Source organism: Lutra lutra, chromosome 12, assembly GCF_902655055.1.
Source record: "Lutra lutra chromosome 12, mLutLut1.2, whole genome shotgun sequence".
In the NCBI taxonomy this organism is placed as follows: Eukaryota; Metazoa; Chordata; class Mammalia; order Carnivora; family Mustelidae; genus Lutra; species Lutra lutra.
Window position 1 is genome coordinate 61,508,896 of NC_062289.1, and position 17,639 is coordinate 61,526,534.

General features: G+C 44.8%; 1 protein-coding gene across 13 annotated transcripts in view; it reads right to left on the bottom strand.

Moving 5' to 3' along the window:
- The window catches only part of MPPE1 (metallophosphoesterase 1), a 28,974-nt gene extending 11,598 nt beyond the window's left edge, over window positions 1–17,376 (bottom strand). Inside the window, exons 1-4 of one of the 13 annotated variants that reach the window (XM_047697003.1) lie at window positions 7,107–7,440; window positions 6,063–6,112; window positions 4,448–4,545; window positions 909–1,292 (exon numbers count right to left, since the gene is read on the bottom strand). In XM_047697003.1, the coding sequence (XP_047552959.1) occupies window positions 909–1,177 (269 nt within the window). In that variant the 5' untranslated portion in view covers window positions 1,178–1,292; window positions 4,448–4,545; window positions 6,063–6,112; window positions 7,107–7,440. Of the gene's footprint in view, window positions 1–908; window positions 1,293–2,264; window positions 2,290–4,447; window positions 4,546–5,254; window positions 5,757–6,062; window positions 6,113–6,446; window positions 6,708–6,732; window positions 6,852–7,106; window positions 7,444–17,354 lie in introns of those variants that run through there. The other 12 variants (XM_047697013.1, XM_047697008.1, XM_047697000.1 and 9 more) reach the window with 12 other exon arrangements.
- Between the last annotated feature and the right edge of the window lie 263 nt (window positions 17,377–17,639).

The following is a 17,639-nucleotide window of genomic DNA, read 5'->3' on the forward strand; positions in this document are numbered from 1 at the left end:
CCCAACACAGATGGACCTAGAGGACATTCTGCTCAATGAAATAAGCCAGACACAAGAGGACAAATACTGTATGACTCCACTTGTATGAGGTCCCAGAGGAGTCAGATCTATGGAGACAGAACAGCATGGCGGGTGCAGGGGCTGGGAGAACGTGGAAAGGGGAGTCAGTATTTAGCAAGGACCAAGTTCCAGTTTGGGAAGAAGAAAATGTTCTAGAGCTGGCTGGTGGGGACGGCTGCCCAACACTGTGAATGTATGTGATGCCACTGAAATATACACTTAAAACTGTTGACCATGGTAACTTTCACGTTATGTGTATTTTACCACAATTAAATTTTTTAAAAAGCGTTCTGATGGGAAAGCTGGTGGACTCTGCTTGGGCCGGTCTAAGTTGGACAAATAGGACCCGATCCTCTCTCCAGAGTGACAGCCACAGACCTGCTTGGCTCTGGCTGCCCAGAGTGCACAAAAACCAAGTGGGCTCCAAACAACACCCCACTGACTGTGAGAGGGGACCACCACCAACCCAGGTATGTTTCCTCCGCTGCCCAGGGAAAGGGGAAGCCAACCTTGGCCCACCACACCCGTGTGCCAGACCTTGTTGGGGGAATTTTCCTCACACAGCCTGCAAAGTCTCTGGTATTGAACAGTTACAAACAAGGAGGCAGAGACAGGTTTGGAGAAGCCCTAGGAACTTCTCCAAAGTCACAAGACTCTAATCCAGACGTGCCTTCCAAGTCCTGGGTCCTTAAAATAAGAGAGGCTCTGCAAACACTATGTTCAAGGAAAAGTCAAAGGCCCCATATGTCTCTCTTTGAAAGGAAAATAACTAACGACAAGCCTGACCTAGAAGGAGAGGGATCCGCCTTTGGTAAAATTTCAGAAAGATTCCTGATTGTAGCCCCTACCTTCGTAATTTGTCTAGCCAATGGCCTCGTACTTCCCCAAGCAAGTGGGTATCAGCCAAAAACATGGCTCTCAGAGTCTTTTGTCCACTGTCATGAGCCAGAGTTTTCACCTCAGGCCAATCACACCGAAAGATCACCAAATAATAGATTAAAAATTCACAAAATAGAAGCGTGGCAAAGACAACAGCTGTGAGTTTCAATAGCAGGAAACTCCTTCTCTTGAGCAGACACAGATCCTGGTTTCCAAACCCCAGCCTGATTGGAGCCATGTCTCCTGCCCAGGAGTCGCCAGCATCCAGGAGTGAAATCCATCAAGAACTGACCGCGAGAGAAGCGTGGAATCTTGGGTAAGGCGCAACCGGTGTCCAGGGCTTAGCCATGGACCTGTGGAGAAAACAGAAAGGATCAGATTACGTTTCTTAACACTGCCATAAACTCTCCTTCTAGTAAGAACTAATAAGTTACAGAATCCCACGGATATTCCCGAATAAATGAAGTGTCCAGTACTTGTACGAGGCTAATAGGTCAGATTACACTGTAAGAATGATCCTCCCACTAACACGATAAAGTTTGACTACCACTTTGGAAGTCATTAAATAAGAATCTACCCAAAGGATGTTAAAGTAGGACACATAATGGAACAGTCGAAAAATATTAATAAGTGTAACGTGACTCCCAAAACTTGACTCCCACCCGTCCCTGACCTTACAAATCAACAGGCCAAGAAGCCCCCTGTATCGTGTTGCCTCTGGTGTGAATTCCTCACTTTTCCATATCGTTTTCCACAAAAGAACTGAATATTCACAATGTGCTTTAGGGATGCAAGGAATACATGCCACTCTGGGCTCAGAGGCCGGGTCTCCCAGAGCCCCCCATCTGTCAACATGGCGGCTGGGTTATATGTTTCCATGAATGTGGGTTTTCATCTGCATATGAGCCTTAAAATTTGGGATGGCCTTCGGTTATAAGACATCTGTGGGTAGTGGTTTCTCAATGGGAAACTTAGGTGGTTATGGATTCTTCTGAATCATAAATGAGGTTTGTTTCCTATTTAAAAAGAAAAAAAGCAGCCACTTTTGACACATCTGAAGAGCAAGGCTGGCATGAGGATGACCTGAAATGGACTTTGGGAAGTGACATGCTGGGGGCGCCTGGGTAGCTCAGTGGGTTAAGTCTCTGCCTTCAGCTCAGGTCATGATCTCAGGGTCCTGGGATCGAGCCCCGCATCAGGCCTTCTGCTTGGCAGGGAGCCTGCTTGCCCCTCTCTCTCCACCTCTCTGCCTACTTGTGATCTCTGTCTGTCAAATAAATAAATAAAATCTTTAAAAAAAAAAAAATGTTACTGAAGTTCCTCATCTTAGGCTCCAGACAAGGATCTTAAAGGACAGTGACCTGAAAGCTGCAGAGAACTCATTTGGGAGAAACTCCAGAAGTCTCTCAGTGGAGGTGTGGAGGACCACTGACCACAGATCTTCACTGAGCCCATAAATATAGAAAATCCCTTTCTGGGGAGGATGCTTTTCTAAGATGAATCCAGGAAACCTCATATGGTTGATTGACAGGCAAGGAGTCAAGAGCACACTTCTCCTGTAGGGTCCAAAATAATCTCCGCAAAATTCAGTTTCCAGAACTTTCCACATTTGCACATAAGCCTGAGTCCCTATAAGAGTCCCTAGCTTACGGCACGGTGGCGTTCTATATAACAACCAACTATCAAGATATGGAAAATTTTTTAACTCTTACCTAAAGAAAAATAAATGGAGGCAAACATGTATTTTGAGCCTTTAACAGAAGTTTAAAACATAACCTCAGAATTGAAAGTGATAAATGATGGATGCCTTCCCGCTCCCCTCAATGGAGCACTGACAGCTGTCGGCCCTAGCACCCGGTCCTCACCTGGTTTGTGGCTTTTTGGAAAAGAAGAAATGTCAGGATCATAGGGCAGGAATGGCTCCAGGCCCAAGTGATCACCCCCCCTCAGCCTGTTCTCCAATGGTGGTGTTTACAGTAAATACTTGATTGAAGAGGCAACAGGACACGAATGCCAGATTGTAACTGTGTCCTTTCAGATCAAGAGGTCAAAGGCAGCGGTGCATGTAATCTGGGATCCAACGCTCTTCCTGCAGTTCTACTCCAAACATCCACACTACCTTCATCAAGTGGGTCTGACCACCAGTGACCACATGCCACACCCTGTCTTCGTCCCTAGAACCTCCTCGCCACCTCGGTTTCTCAAAGGATGGACAACGCGTGCCCCATAACTGGAATCACTGGACACTTTATCTTCCCACTGGGGACATCTTTGAGAGGGAAAGTGGCATTAAAGATAAAAAATGGGGCAGTGGTGCAAACCATGACAGCCCCAGGTCACTCGGGGAGCACGGTCCCCCCGTGCTTGATTCCACTCCATGAGGCTAGTGCTTAACTGAATGCCAGTGGGGAGAAAGTAATGCATTTCCTGCTATCACCCATCTATCAGCAATCAAAGTCCAGAATGTGGTATAAATGCCCCTAGTAACCATTCACTGGGGAGACCAAGGAAAGGGATCCTCTCTTAAAAGAGAGAGACCCTCAAAGGACTCATGAATATATTTCTTGATACCATCTCATTTCCTTTGGTTTGATTCAATCAAATGTATCAGAAACAACCATTTGGTTTTACTATCTTTCTTTCAAAAGGCCCAAGAGTGTTCTGAAATCCTAACCACAGCAGCTGAAACTTCCCCCCAAACCCTCCTGTTTCCTCAGGCTTTAGAGGGTGAGGGGAGAGGAAGGAGCCCAGCCTTCTGGGGCCCCCCCTACAATTCTCTTAACACGCACACCTTTGCTCTTTAGAGGCTCTGAGCTCCCTGAGCTGAAAACCAGAATGATGACTTCGTAATTGCTCCTCTACACCCACTTCCTTTAATCTAAGAAGCCGGTGTCAGCAGTGGTAACTAAGATCCAGAACGCGGAACACGACCAGGGGAGAGGAGTAGCCTGGAACCAGGCAGACCCAGGCTGCAGTCCAAGTGTAGCACACAATGGGGGTCAGGGGTTGAGGGGACTCAAAACTGCAGTCCCCCAGCTTCCCTGGACCCTTGGGAGCAGGACGGAACCCACAGAGACAAGCCAGGGCTTTGCACTCACGGTCACTCCGCCGAGCTCTCCCCCAACATGGCTTCCCTGTACCTTTGATCCCACTGAGGCTGGGCCTGGCCTCTGCCACCGGGCTGACAGCTTAGATAAGGATGGCAAACAAACAAAAGGTTGGAGAAGTCCCTGCCCTTCCCTCCAGCATCTGTGTTCTTTTTTCCATAAAGATTAAAAAAAAAAAAAAAAAAAAAAAACCCTACACAAAGCCCTTCAGCCAGAGGACTAAGAATAAAGAAAGGGAAGGAAGAAGGAAGGTAGGATGGAAGGAGGGAGTGGAGGAGGAGGGAAAGAGGGAGGGGAGGGAGGGAGGGACGAGGAAGGCAGGGAATCCATTCTCTCCCCAGAAATGGCACAGCCAGGCCAGCGTGCCAGACACACACTAGGTAATGAGACATCGCTCCTACCTTAGGGTGGCTTCCAGATGGGTATCAAGGGACCTTCTCTTTGTGCTCAGGCTGACCTCAGGGACAGCACCGCTCCCTCATTTTCTGACGCAGCTGACCTGTGGAAAGAGTACGCTGACTGCTAGGAATTGGGAGCAACGGACATTTCCAGCACAGGGACAGTCACGGCACAACAGAGCCTACCTCTCTTGGCAGGAAAGAGGAAAACCTCAGAGCTCTCTAGAGAACCAGCCACTTCCCCTTCTTCAGTATTTTATCCTAGGTTACCATACCCACCAGTAGAAAAGAGCTATGCTGAACCAGAAAAAGCCCAACCTACAGCTTTGCTCCGTGACCTTGGGCAAGCCACTTACCCTTTCTGAGCCTCATAATTGGGGTCACAGTATCTGCCTCCTATGATGTCATGGGATGTCTAGAAATGATGCTCACCAATTTTTTAAGCAAAGCTCTTTCCAGGAGGCAAGTATGGTAGGATTAGATTAGAGAGCAAGCCTTCCAGTCTGGTGAGTTCAGAAGCAATGGGACTTGATTCAAATAGCCACAGGAGGAGAGAGGAGGGAGAATGAAGCCCAGAGGAGAAGAAAGGACAGAAATGGGAGAGAATCTAGAAGCTGTGGCTATTTGAGTTGGACTAATACTGAGTTGGACTAATACTTGACATCCCAAGTCCCTAGACCTTCTGCTCACTAAATGTAAACCTGAACTTTTATCTCAACCATAATAAGCAGGTCAAGGACTTAAAATCCCCATAGCCACACAGCCCGAATAACTAAAATGCTACTCTGTCTTCCACGTCTAGGCTCTTACAGGCCAAAAGAGAGAAACTAGGTTCTTTCCAAGAATGACAGGAGGGTCCGGTCCTTCATCGGAGCACTGTGGAGCACTCTACCCAGGCCGGGATATGGAGAGCTCTTCTCCCAGCTCTTCCTGCCTACTCAATGAATACATGGGGGAAAAAAATGTGTTTATCCATCTTTTATCACTAGATGTAAAACTAGGCCATGAGTGGTTTCAATAAAGACAATATTCTCTGTGTGTTGCCTTCTTGTGGTTAAGTGATTAAGAATTCTGTCCATATTAGACACTTCCCTTTGCATTAGCAAGTTTGGGTTTAAAAAGCAAAATTACTAAAACATTACTGTTTTCACACACACACACACACACACACACACACCCGCCCTGAGGTGAATCTGTCAATTTTATTGAGCTCATCAAATGATATACCAGCAGGAAAACTATACAGGCCTCCCAACACTGTGTGTCCTGGTCATGACAGAAAACATATTTCTTACTGCACTAGTCTGTAAGTTCCCTAAGTTAGGGACCCTACCTGGTCCATCCTCACATTCCCCCCTCTGCTCGCGCCCAGGATCCTGCCTGCAAACAAATGATTAATAAACATCTGTGGAGCAAACAGCCTATATTTATTCTTACTGTCCCAAAACTTTTAGAGTTACAAACATATATTAACACTCCTTTGGTCTTTAAATGCTTCACAGTCTCCAGCCATAGAAGCAGGAGGAACAAATGGAGAAGATGTTCTGTTCCCCTTGGTCAGTGGGCCAGGCAGGAATTTAAAGACAGGCAAACAGGGTCACAGAACACATTTTCTCACAAGCCCCTACGTGGAAGTCTTCCAAAGGAAAACCTTTTATGGCTGCTGCCCTGGGGCAAACAGAGAAGGAAACTGATCAGTGTTTAAAGTAAAAAACAAACAAACAAAAAACCAGCTAAAGAAAAGTAACTGACATGTTATTTTTCAAGAATAGCTCTTTTAAATTATAGCATAAAATATTAATATATAATACATGCATGCCACATTGTTCTATATTGCCTAACACATAAAAATAGCAGTTGCAATTCCTAACTAGGAACAAAATATTTTATCCAGTGACTGAGTTTTAACTTCAAAGCCACCATTAAATACCTAAATTCCCTCCACCCAAAAACAGCATTAAAAAATGTTTAATATGCCCGGACCTATAGTTTGGCCTCTTACTTGTCCATTATCTTCAATATACTCCCACAGTGTCAACCATGGCTATTGGAATGTTAAATGTTCCACCTTAAATAAGACGGATTTTTTTTTTTTTTTTTGGTCAATCTACATCAGTAAATCAGAAAATGAGAGGCGCCTACGATTTAATACCCAGGCCTTAAGTAATCGTCACTCTCCAGCCAATAAATGACTAATTCCCAGAACCCCGTGTTTTTCAATCAGCTAACTCTCAATCCTAAAAAGGCAAGGGGGTTCCAGTTTGCAGTAACAAGAAATATCAATGAACCTAGAAGCCTAAATATTACAGCACGGTCGTTAGAATCCTCGGAGAATCCTGCTTGCAGTGGGCGGCCAGGCACCCAGCGAGGCAGATTGGAAAGTAAAGCCTCCCGGGGGAGCCTGGCCCCCATCATCTCACGGGTCCTCCGGCCCGCGGGGCATCCCCGCCACTTCCGGTTTCCGCGCACGTGGCACAGCGGGTTCCCCCCCACCCCCAGCCCCCCGCCTTCATCCCTGGCACCTTGGGCGCGCGGGAGACACTGAGTGGCCGCGAAGATCTCGGCCCCGCCCCAGTCCCCGCCCCCGCCCGGGCCGAGGCGGAGACCCCAGCTGGCCTCCGCGGGCGTCTCGTACAGTGGCTGCAAGAAAGCAAAACCTTACCCTCGGCCGCATCTTCCTCAACGATTCGGCTGTTCGTGCCATCCTTACTGTCTTCTAGACTTTCTTCTCCGCTCAAGGCCTTAGCGCCGCGGCTCCCTGCAACACCCTGCCGAGCAACGTCCGAGAAGGCGAGGGGCGCGCCGAAGCCGCGAAGCTGTTGGCGCCCGGCAGGGGGCACGCCGGCCGGTGCGGATCGGGACGACCCCGGCGCCCCGCTCGTGGACAGGGCGGCCCCGAGTTCGCTTCCCGAGTGCACAGCCGCGGCTCGAGGCGGGCTCCGCGAGCCTTCGGAGCGCGTGGGCCCCGCGTCCCAGGCGCTGGGGGCGGGGCGGCAGGAAGCCGAGTCGCGGGGCGTCCGCCGGCGCCGACGGGTAGCGCTGTGTGACCGCTGGCTCCTGCCTCCCTCCCCGAGTGCCGCGCGGCTCTGCCTCACCTTGCTTGGTCTTCTCCAGGGCGGGACAAAGTGCCTTCGGGGAGTGTGTGATGAGTTTATTGGGCCTTTCTTTCTCTTTTTCTTTCTTTTTTTTTTTTTTTTTAAACCAATGTTAGTATAATATGACCTGGTCTAATTTCCAAAGAGCTTTCACATCCATTATTTAAAATAATCCTCAAAATAACCGTGTAAATCAAGAGCAAGAAACTCATTACCCCGCGTTACGAGAAGTAAACTGAAGCACGAAGCAGTAACACACAGGGGCTTCCAACCAACCCGTTCTAGCATATTTTTGCACATCTATGAGTATAGTTGATATACGGAGATATACTAGAAATCGTATAGAAAGCAAACAGCAAAATGCCGGGTATCTAGGAAGCAAGCAGTAAATGGTGGTATTATTAATAATTAAGAATATTGTAATATTTTGGGGGCGCCTGGGTGGCTCAGTGGGTTAAGCCGCTGCCTTCGGCTCAGGTCATGATCTCAGGGTCCTGGGATCAAGTCCCGCATCGGGCTCTCTGCTCAGCAGGGAGCCTGCTTCCCTCTCTCTCTCTCTGCCTGCCTCTGTCTACTGTGATCTCTCTCTGTCAAATAAATGGATAAAATCTTTAAAAAAAAAAAAAAGAATATTGTAATATTTTCAAATATGTCCAGATGAACAATTTTACCATCACGAAAACTAGGACAGCGTATGTGTACCAACACGATGCAATAGGAAGTATGCAGCATTGACTGAAGTATTCTTGTTGACTAGAAAAGCAAAAGAAAAAACAAATGTGAATCCTGGTAAAGCCTATAACTAACTCCAAGCTTAAGGAACTATAGGGACCAATGAACAGGTTAAATCACATCACCAGGAAAACAACCAGCTGGATCCAGAATGTGCAAGTTCTACAGACCAAATGACCTAACTTCTTAATTCAACAAATAAATAATGTCAGAAAAAAAGGAGAGAGGAGGAGAGGGAGATTTGTTATAAAGCAGGCCTGAGAGACACATTAGCCAAATGCAAGTTTGTGAGCCTTGTTTGGGTCATAAGACAAAACTACCTTTAAAAAAAAAAAAAACACCTAAAGATTGGGGAATGCCTGGGTCACTCAGTTGTTAAGCGTCTGCCTTCAGTTCAGGTTCTGATCCTGGGATGGAGTCCTGCATCAGGCTCCCTGCTCAGAGGGAAGCCTGTTTCTCCTTTAGCTGGGACCCTGCTTCTCCCTCTCACACCACTTCCCACCCCAGTGTTCCCTCTCTCGCTGTATCTCTCTCTGTCAAATTAATTTTTTAAAATAATAAATAAGGGGCGCCTGGGTGGCTCAGTGGGTTAAGCCTCTGCCTTCAGCTCAGGTCATGATCCCAGGGTCCTGGGATCAAGCCCCGCATCAGGCTCTCTGCTCAGTGGAGAGCCTGCTTCCTCCTCTATCTCTGCCTGCCTCTCTGCCTACTTGTGATCTCTGTCTGTCAAATAAATAAATAAAATATTTAAAAAAAATAAAATAAAATAAAATAAAATAATAAATAAATAAATAAGGATCAGAAAACCTGGATATGGAATGGATGTTAGATGCCACTAAAGAATTATTGGAGGGGCGCATGGGTGGCTCAGTGGGTTAAAGCCTCTGCCTTCGGCTCAGGTCATGATTCTGGGGCCCTGGGATCGTGCCCTGCATCGGGCTCTCTGCTCAGCGGGGAGCCTGCTTCCTCTCTCTCTCCGCCTACCTCTCTGTCTACTTGTGCTCTCTGCCTGTCAAATAAAATCTTAAAAAAAAAATTTAAAAAAGAGAATTATTGGAGATTTTGCTATGATAATGCTATTGCGGTTATTTTTTTTTTTAAGATTAGAGAAACTATTTACAGCCAGATTATATGGTTTCTGGAATTTGCTTTAATATTCCAGAAAATTAAAAAACAAGAAAGTAGGAGAAAAAACAATATTGGCAAAATGTTGATAATGTTGAAGCAGGAGGTAGGTGTGTGGCATAGTGGTTGGAAGAAACAATGCCCCCCACCCCCCGTAGAGACATCCACATCCCACTCCCTGGACCTGTGAATATGCTACTTTACATGGCAAATGGGACCTTGCAGGTGTGATTAAGGATAAGGACTTTGAGGTAGGAGTTTCTCCTGGGTTATCCTGATGAATCCAATCTAATCACTGGGGCCTTACGTGTGGAGAACCTTTCCCCACTGTATGAGAGTCAGAGGGGATAACACAGGAGTGGGTCTGTCCGTTCAGGCTGCTATAACAAAACAGTACCCACTGGGTAGCTTCTAAACAACACAAATGTATTTCTCCAACTCTTGGAGGCTGGAAGTACAAGATCAAGGTACCAGCATGACTGTGGAGACAGTGGTGAGAGCCGCCTTCCTAGTTCATCACCAACACCTTCTCACAGTGTCCTCACATGGGCGAAGGGGTGAGGGAGCCCCAGGAAGTCTCTTTCATAAGAACACTAATCCCATTCATGAAGGCTTTGCCCTCATGACCCGATACCTCCCGAAAGCCTCACCTCCAAGTACCATCACATCTGTCATTAGGATTTCAACATGGGAATTTTGAAGGGACACGAACATTCAGTCCAGAGCAGAGGGCCAGAGAGATGTAGCCCGACAAGGATCCTACCTGCTGTTAATGATGTTGAAGATGGAGGAAGGGGACACAAGCCGAGGAATGTAGAAGCTGGAAAAGGCAAGGAAATGGATTCTTTCATAGAAGCACCTTGGTTTTAGCCCAGTGGGACTTCAGTTGGAAGAACAATAACAAATTTGTGTTGTCTTACATCACTAAATTGGTGGTGATTTGTTGCAGCAGCAATGGAAAACCAATATAAGCAATCGTTGTATGGCTAAAGTTTTTTGTTAGGTTTGTTAAGTCCACAAAACACACACCTAACTGAGAAATACATTTTAGAAGTATTTCATTTATACCTGAAGCATAACCGAATCTGACCTAACAAAATTATTATGATGCATTTTAATTTGAAAAAGAACTATATGGGGGGCGCCTGGGTGGCTCAATGGATTAAACCTCTGCCTTCGGCTCAGGTCATGATCTCAGGGCTCTGGGATCGAGCTCTGCATCGGGCTCTCTGCTTAGCAGGGAGCCTGCTTCCTCCTCTCTCTCTCTCTGCCTGCCTCTCTGCCTACTTTCCCTATAGAAAAATATTTACCTGCATCTCTCTCTCTCTCTGTCAAATAAATAAAAATCTTAAAAAAAAAAGAAGAAAAGAAAAAGAACTATATGATATAATGCCCTTTTAAAAGTATCATTGAGAGTCTAACTGTAAATGAAGGGATGGAGAAACATTTATCATGCAAGTATAAGTGACAAAAAACCTGGGATACTAACACGTATATTGGACAAAATAGACTTTAAGACAAAGACTGTACTAAGAGACAAAGAAAGACACTAACAATCCAACAAGAAGGTAGAACAACTATAGAGATTCATGCACCCAACAGGGGCCACCCACATACATAAAGCTGCCAATAGCAAACATAAAGAAAGTAATTGATAGTAATACAATAATAGTAGGGGACTTTAACACCCCACTTACATCAATGGATAGATTATCCAAACACAAAATCAAGAAGGAAACCGTGGCTTTGAATGGCACAATGGACCAGGTGGATCTAACATACACTCAGAACATCCCCTCCTAAGACAGCACAATACATGTTCTTTTCAAGTGCACATAAAACATTCTCCAGAATAGATCACATGTTAAGCCACGAAACAAGCCTTAACAATTTCAAAAAGTTTAGAGTCACATCATGTATCTTTTCCAACCACAATGCTATGAAACTAGAAATCAACTACAAGAAAAAAATGTGGAAAGAGCACAAAGACATGGAGGTTAAATACCATGCTCCCAAACAATGAGTGGGTCAACCGAGAAATCCAAGAGGAAATCAAACAATATATGGAGACAAATGAAAATGAAAACACAATGGCCCAAAATCTTTGGGATGCAGCAAAAACTGTTTAAAGAGGGAAATATACAGCAATATAGACCTACCTCAAGAAGCAAGAAAAATCCCAAAGAAACAACCTAATCTTACCTGGCATGGCTAGAAAAAAGAAAAACGAAAAAAAAAAAGAAAAAAAAAAAACTAGCAGAAGGGAGGAAATAAGAAATTTTAGAGCAGAGGGGCACCTGGGTGGCTCAAACAAAGGTTTGCCCTAGACTCAGGTCATGATCCCAGAGTCCTGGGGTGGAGCCCCACATCAGCTCCCTCCTCAGTGGGAAGCCTGCTTCTCCCTCTCCCACTCCCCTTGCTTGTGTCCCCTCTCTCACTGTGTCTCTCTCTGTCAAATAAATAAATAAAATATTTTTTTTAAATCAAAGCAGAAATAAATGAAATAGAAACTCAAAAAACAATAGCCCAGATGAATGAAAGCAGGAGCTTGTTCTTTGAAAAGATTAACAAAACTGATAAAACTTTAAGAAGACTCATCCAAAAAAAAAGGGGGGGGGCTCAAATAAACAAAAATAGAAAAGAAAGAGATATAACAACCAACACCCCAGAAATACAAAGGATTATAAAAAGATATTATGATAAACCAAATGCCAACAAATTGGACGACCTAGAAGAGTCAAATAAATTCCTAGAAACATATAGTGTCCCAAAACTGAATCAGGAAGAAATAGAAATTCTGAACAGATCAATTACCAGCAATTAAATTGAATCAGTAATCAAAAAACTCCCAATAAGCCAAAGTCCAGGACCAGATGGCCTCAGAGACAAAGTTGAGCCATCATTTGCATTTTAACCATAATTTCCCTATAGAAAAATATTTACCTGCATCCTATCCATGGACACACTGGAGAAAAGTGAAACACATGAAGCAGAATACTCCAGAGTATTCAGATGTTAGCGTTTTTTACTTCATTCACTTATGCAGCAGATACCCACGGAGTCTTTGGTCCTAGGTACTAAGTTTTCAAAGATGATTCCAGGGCTTGTGCTGTGAGATAGAGATGAAGCAGGGGGAAGAGAGAGTAGGAATCCTGACATTCAGGAGGACCTTTGTGAAGACAACGTTTTAGCTTTCTATGCTGGGTCACAAATGTAAATCACAAACTTAGTGATTTACAGCATTCTGCTCTGAGTCCCCTTCTAGCTCATGGTTGTTGGCAGAATTCAGCTGTGTGGTTATAGGACTAAGACCCCAGCTCCCAAGGCCTCCCGCTTGTGCCTTGCCATGTGTGTGGCCCTCGCCACAACATGGCAGTCACTTCTTCAAGGCCAACCAGAGAACTTCTGCCACTGTTGGGTCAGATTTACCTGACCGCTTCTGTTTCCTCTATAGACCTTACGGGATTCCTGTGACAATGCAGGCCTTAAAATAGTCTCTCTTTTTTTTAATTAATGTCAACTTGTTAGATTCAATACCTTTACAATGTCCCTTCACTTTTGCCATATACTATACCCTACTCACCAGAGTGCTATCCTGCCATATTCATAGGTCCCACCTTCACTCTCAGGGAGCATTCAACATGGTGGGTACACTGGGAAACATCTTAGGGGACAACGTACTGTTCTATCTAGCTCATGTGGCATTAGACCCTCATTTCAGGAGAAAGGCCAAAGTCCAGAGGGCCCCTGGCTCTCTGACAGAGGGGACTCCTGACTCAACCGTACACATAATTGAACTCTATAAACAATCACGAGAAAATCCAACAAGACACCAAAACCAAGCTGGGCGGGGGAAGGCTCACTAAGAGCTCGCTAACAATTTTATAAATGAGATAATTGTTTTAATGTAAATTACTAGTCTCAATTTATCTGGCTTATAAACCTTGATTAGACACATTGAGTTCTTTCTTAAGATGCATAAAGAATGAGATCCTAAAGGAGCCATTTCCTACCTCAGTTATGCATTTGCAATTTAGATTTGGTTCTTTGACCATTGCAGTTTTTTTTTTCCTTTTTTTCTTAAGGTGAACATCCTCTCTATTGAGGAGCCAGAAACACTTTCCCTTCCTCTACCGTAGGTTCTTTAGTTGGTCTAATTAAGCTGATAAAAACTGATTAACAGGTAACATCGAACAAATTTCAGGGTATCTGGCTGGCTCGGGTAGAGCATGCAACTCTTGATCTCAGGGTCATGAATTCAGGCCCTGCATTGGGCACAGAGCCTACTCTAAAAAGAAAAGAAATTCATACTGGTAAATGACAAAAATTCAACTGAGTAAATTTTAAAGATTAGTAATCACTACATGGATCATCAGCATCCCATCTAGCAAAGAGAGGGGAGCTCCAAAGGGCTAGAGAAAGGAAAAGTTTTTAAAGGCAAGACAAGGAAGTCATGAACAAGGGGGAAAAAAAAAGTATTTCAAGTGAAGTCACCTTCATTTGGGGACAAAAGTGTCTTATTAAGTGGAGTTCCTCATCTTCCTTTGGGGGACAGAGGGGGCCTATGTGACAGATTACCTTCTTGGTGCTGACCAGAAAAGTCCTGACTGCTCCATTAAGGCTACCTTTCTGGGGAAGTTTGCAGCCACAATTAGGTTAGGTGTTAAACCCTGGTTTGCTGACATGGTCTAGCACAAGTGACTCCATTGCGGGCTTGTGGTTTTCTTTTTAACAGTATGTCCAAGAGGCCCATAAAAATATAAGATCCAAACAATAGCCAGGTTACTGAGGGTTACAGAGCATCCTGAGCTAAAGAAAAGAGTAGGGTCTGGGGTTGCCAAGGGCAGGAAAGCCATGCACAGGAAGGCAAGAGGAGATGTTTGGAACACAAAGGTTGCCCCGTTCTACAGGTAAGTTTCTTCGGTAAAAAATTATCTCGGGTACTAACTCTCTGGCACAGGCCCCCTTTCCCATGTTAATTTAGGCAACTGAGGAGGGAGTAAAGAGCTTCTCCTGAATCTGATAGGTCTGAATTGCCTTTAGCTCCAAAGAGACATCTTGCAGTAGCAAAATCTGCTTCCCTTTGGTGTCCTGTTTGACATGATGTCTAAAGTACAAAAAAAAAAAAAAAAAAAAAAAAAGCTGGGGAGCCTGAATGGCTCAGTGGGTTAAGCATCTGCCTTCAGCTCAGGTCATGATCTCAGGGCCCCGGGATCAGAGCCCCACATCAGGCTCCCTGCTCAGTGGGGAAGCCTGCTTCTCCCTCTTCCTCTGCCTGCCCCTACGCCTGCTTGTGCTCTCTCCCTCTCTCTCTATCTCTGTCTAATTAATTGAGTTAAAAAATAGAATACACAACACATAATCAATTTCCAGTAAAAATATAGCAGGGCCCCCCTTATCTATGGAGGATACATTTCAACACCCCCAAGGGATGACTGAAATGAAGGAGAGTCCTGAACCCCTACATACACTGTTTTTCCCTCTGCCCGCATACCTGTGATAAAGTTTAATTTATAAGTTAGGCCCAGGAAGAGATTAACAGCAATAACTGATAATAAAATAGAACAATTAAAAATAGTTACTGCAGGGACGCCTGGGTGGCTCAGTTGGTTAAGCAGCTGCCTTCGGCTCAGGTCATGATCCCAGCGTCCTGGGATCGAGTCCCACATGGGGCTCCTTGCTTGGCGGGGAGCCTGCTTCTCCCTCTGCCTCTGCCTGCCATTCTGTCTGCCTGTGCTCACTCTCTCTCTCTCTCTCTCTGACAAATAAATAAAATCTTTAAAAAAAAAAATAGTTACTGCAATAATAGTTATGTGACTGTGGTCTCTCTCTCTCCAAATATCTAATTATCTAATTGTACTGTACTCATCTTTCTTCTTTTTGCAATGACACAAGTTGATAAAATGCCCATGTGATGAGAGGAAGTGAGGAGAGTCACTTAAGCATTGTAATGTAACATTAGATCACTACTGACCTTCCGATCTGATCACACATCAGAAGGACAATTGTCTGCTTCCCAACCATGGTTGACCACAAGTAACTGAGACCATGGAAAGCAAAATTTAGATAAGAGGGGTATGGGGGGACTACTGTATATTGGATAAATTGAAAACTTTGAGACATGTGAAGTTATTGTCTGAGATTCTAGTTTAGGGAACTTTAATTACTTTTATGGACAATAGCTTTTAAGCACCTTGGCTAGGGCTCTCCTGGGAGGGTCACTCTGATTTGTTCTGTATTCACATGTTTATTTCAAGTCAGAGTCCAGAGGGCAAATTATTAAGAGTGATTCATTAAAAGTTTTCCTCTCTTTCTTTTTTTTTTTTTAAAGATTTTATTTATTTATTTGTCAGAGAGAGAGAGAGAGAGAGAGTGAGCACAGGCATACAGAGTGGCAGGCAGAGGCAGAGGGAGAAGCAGGCTCCCCACAGAACAAGGAGCCCGATGTGGGACTCGATCCCAGGACGCTGGGATCATGACCTGAGCCGAAGGCAGCTGCCTAACCAACTGAGCCACCCAGGCGTCCCCCTCTCTTTCTTTTTAACATGGATCAGGGGACCATTTATCTATTAGTTGCTATGGACTGAGTAGATAGCAAAACTGAAACCCATGGACAATGCTTGGGACAAAACTAGCTGACGAGGTGTCCCCACACACCCCAAAAATGTAAAGGTAGTAAGGACCAACCACGGATAGCTGCTAGCCCCAGCGCTATCAACTTATGTGCAGGTAGAAACAGGGGAACAATGGGGAAACACCCTAGAGTTTCCCCAGAAATGAAGAAGAGAACATCAGTAGAAAATAAGGTCACCCATCCAACAGCACCAAGTGCCAGAAGCCCATGGATAGACTTGCGGAAGGACTGCAATCCCTCCTTCCCTACCTGGATAAGGATAAGACCCTGCATGGAGGGGAAGACACCTGGGATGGAATAAGAATTTTGCAGGACATGGACAAGAGAGATGTGGGAAAGAGAAAGTACAGATAAAAGTTGGAAAGGAGAGGACAAGATGGTACCTGGTGGCTCAGTTGGTTGAGCGTTTGCCTTTGGCTCAGGTCATGATCTAGGGTCCTGGGATCAAGTCCCACATCAGGCTCTCTGTTCAGCAGGGAGCCTGTTTCTCCCTCTGTCTGCAGCTCCTCCTGCTTGTGCTCACTCTCCCTCTCTATCTCTCTCTTTCTTTGACAAACAAACAAATAAAATCTTTCTTTTAAAAAATGGGAAAGGAGAAATTTCAGAAAGCAAAATTGTATATTTTAGCACACTCATGAACAGCAGAGGGCATTGCTAAGTGAACTTTGCTCCTGAACTCTGCGCCTTTAGGATGCTCAAGAGAAGGAAATGCACATAAGAGTAAATATTAGAGGGGCGCCTGGGTGGCTCAGTGGGTTAAGCCGCTGCCTTCGGCTCAGGTCATGATCTCAGGGTCCTGGGATCGAGTCCCACATCGGGCTCTCTGCTCAGCAGGAAGCCTGCTTCCCTCTCTCTCTCTCTCTGCCTGCCTCTCCGTCTACTTGTGATCTCTCTCTGTCAAATAAATAAATAAAATCTTTAAAAAAAAAAAAGAGTAAATATTAGAGAAGAATTACATTTGAAAGCTATCAAAGTTATTGTCAGGAAAAAAATAGAAAAAGTAGTGTAACATTCCCACAGGCAATGAAATTAACCAGGAATGTTATGCCACAAAGTCATGCCCACCAAACAGACCCAGGCTGGAGCCCATTATTTCAAAACAAGCTAAAGACATGAAGAGAATGAAGGAAGATAAAATCAGAATTAGAGGAACTCAGAAATGAAGAGACAACTTGGGAAAAAATTAGAAATAGAAGAAGAAAATTTAAGAAATAGAAACTACATTGAAATGACTATGAGAGGAAATACACAACCCATGGCACCTTAAAACCAATGAGAAATGAAGAAAGAGAAAATGAGTTTAAAAGTATATGACAGGGGGCACCTGGGTGGCTCAGTGGGTTAAAGCCTCTGCCTTCAGCTCAGGTCATAATCCCAGGATCCTGGGATAGGGCCCCGCATCGGGATCTCTGCTCAGCAGGGAGCCTGCTTCCCTCTTGCACTCTTTGCCTGCCTCTCTTCCTCCTTGTGATCTCTCTGTCAAATAAATAAATAAAATCTTTTTAAAAAAGTATATGACAAATATGGACGATAGGGAAGAATATCGTACAGATAATAGGAATCCCCAGAGGATGAAAAGTAATATGAGAGAACAATTCTAAAACCTGTC